This window comes from Nanorana parkeri, unplaced genomic scaffold (genome assembly GCF_000935625.1).
Source record: "Nanorana parkeri isolate BGI_ZX_2015 unplaced genomic scaffold, ASM93562v1 scaffold41, whole genome shotgun sequence".
Lineage (NCBI taxonomy): Eukaryota > Metazoa > Chordata > Amphibia > Anura > Dicroglossidae > Nanorana > Nanorana parkeri.
Genome location: NW_017306309.1, coordinates 865,077 through 867,344, shown reverse-complemented (window position 1 = coordinate 867,344; position 2,268 = coordinate 865,077). Strand labels below are relative to the sequence as shown.

Genomic DNA, 2,268 nt, shown 5'->3' with positions numbered 1-2,268 from the left:
TTTAATGGTAAATTACATTTCCTCTTAAATATATTAAATTGAAAATCTTTTGTTTCAATTTCAGTGGCAGCTAGACTTCCCCGGTTCAGACAACAGCAACAACTCTAAACTTTGCCTTCGTCTTAATGGACAAGTTCTAGTATTTTGTTCTTTGTATATTTTTTATTTGGCCTAGCTCGTGTAATAAAACCCATAAAACCATCTGTATTTGTGTCTGTGCCATTTTATTAAGGTTGTATTGAGCTAGAGAAGTCATTGTGAAATAATACAAACTGTGTGCTATAGAAATTGTGTGCTGTGATGACATGAGACCTCGCGATGGCAAACACTTGTAGGTGCTCTTTGTTAACACCATGTATTAATGTAGCATGCTACTGTGCGTTAGCTGCGCTGCATACAAACAAATAATGGTGTGCTACATTAAAAAGAAAAGTGCTACAGTGTCCGTGTGTTGCCTGCTGTTAGGGTTTTGGGGTGCCATTCAAAATCACTTGCTGCTGGTTGCCAACAGAGCCTCCAGGCTCTGGCTATTCTTTTTCAGCGACCATTGGCTAATCAATTCTTGAGGCGAATATTTGTTCAGGGAGTAACATGTTCCTCAGTATGTCCTTCAGTGATGCCGTTGGATCTGAATTTGGTGCTTTCTGCTCTGCAGAAGCCTCCTATTTTGTAATCTTCCTTGGCTGACCCAAAGGTTTCCTTTTTGGTGGATAGAACCTCTGCGCGTAGGGTGCCTGAGTTGGTGAGTGTCATTGTAGGTCCCCCTTTTTTTGGGATTGCATAGGGATAAGGTAATGCTCTTGGCAGAGGCCATCAGATCCTTTAGGAAAGGCATCACCCCAAATGCAGAACAGCTGGAGGAGATGTTCCTCCATACTCAGCAATGCTATGCAGGATTACACTTTCACTCTTCCTTGATGCTAGTGTGACAGATCTCCTCACACACTGCAGGTCTCTGGGAAATTCTACATCAGGTGTAGCCTCCCCTTCAGTCCTATATTGGGGTTTTCTGTTCATTTACCTTGTTGGTCGCTCCTGGACTGGAGCCGCTGTATGGTAAACAGTAAAGGCTCCTGCTTTCAGCTGGTATGAAAAAGAACAGTATAACTTGTTAGTGGTTATGGTTAGACTTTAAAGGGTTAGTGCTAAGCTAGCCATACACCTAATAGATTTTCTATGGTCAGATGGAAAAAGTGCAACCGATTCCTCCATCCACGTTAAACTGTGTGGATGGAGGAATCTCCCACTGGGCCAAGCTTCAGTATCTCGCTAATTGCCCCCGCTGGCTGTCAACATACCTGCACAATCTGATTGGATGCAGGCATTGTTCAGGTATTTTGACAGCCAGCGGGGCCAATTGGGGAGATACTGAAGCTTGGCTCAGCGGAAGATTCCTCCATCCACACGGGTTAGCGTAGATGGAGGAATCTTGCATTTTTTCCATCTAGCTAGGGATGCATGGATACCAAGTACCGTACTCGGTACAGGTACAGATACTTTTTGAGCTCCAAGACTACACTAGAGACAAATTCAAAAGTTAGGAGACACCTGCCATTTGTAAGGAGCACCTGGGATTTGTACATCTGTTTTAATGTATGATTTTGTGTTTATAAATGTATACAAGGCAGCACCAATACCATTTTTTTTTTTTCCCCCCCAAGTACAAGTACTGATACATTTTTTTTATTGTCATGTGACAGTTTTTCTAAAACAATATCGACTAAGGATTTCAGGACATTGGTGGAGAGCCAGAGCCAGGTCCCAGCTGCAACCCACGTAGTTCTCATGAAAATGCCAAGTATCTGAACTGGTATCGGTGCATCCCTACAGCTAACCATAGAAAATCTGCCGATAATCTATAAGTGTATGGCCAGCTTTAGGCTATGTTTAGGGTTCAATTAACTCTTGAGGCCCAATTCCAGGCAATTTTTATAAATGCAACCCCAAGACAGCAATGAAAATAATAAAGCAGCTCTGGCTGCAAACTTACCTCATTGGTGTTGTCCCTTGCAGTACCTCTTCTCTGCCACAAGATGTATGCCGTCTTCCAGCTTGAATGAAACCCAGTGTCATTTAACCCAAGAGACATATAAGGGAATTTATCAAATCTGGAGCAAACAGAATCTGGAGCAGTTGCCTATGGCAACCAATCAGCATCTCCTCTAGTTTATCCAGGTAAGAATTGAAAATTAAAGAGAGAAGCTGATTGGCTGCAGTGCAAATCTGTTCAAGTTTTGATAAATTTCCCCGCCCCCCCCCCACGCGCCG

At 42.9% G+C, this 2,268-nt stretch overlaps 1 protein-coding gene across 2 annotated transcripts in view; it reads left to right on the top strand.

Annotated features, from left to right (window-relative positions):
- The window catches only part of SEC61G (Sec61 translocon gamma subunit), an 8,637-nt gene extending 8,438 nt beyond the window's left edge, over window positions 1-199 (top strand). For both annotated transcript variants that reach the window (XM_018571357.1, XM_018571350.1), the window contains exon 4: window positions 65-199. In XM_018571357.1, the coding sequence (XP_018426859.1) occupies window positions 65-74 (10 nt within the window). In that variant the 3' untranslated portion in view covers window positions 75-199. The remainder of the gene's footprint in view (window positions 1-64) is intronic.
- Window positions 200-2,268: the final 2,069 nt, after the last annotated feature.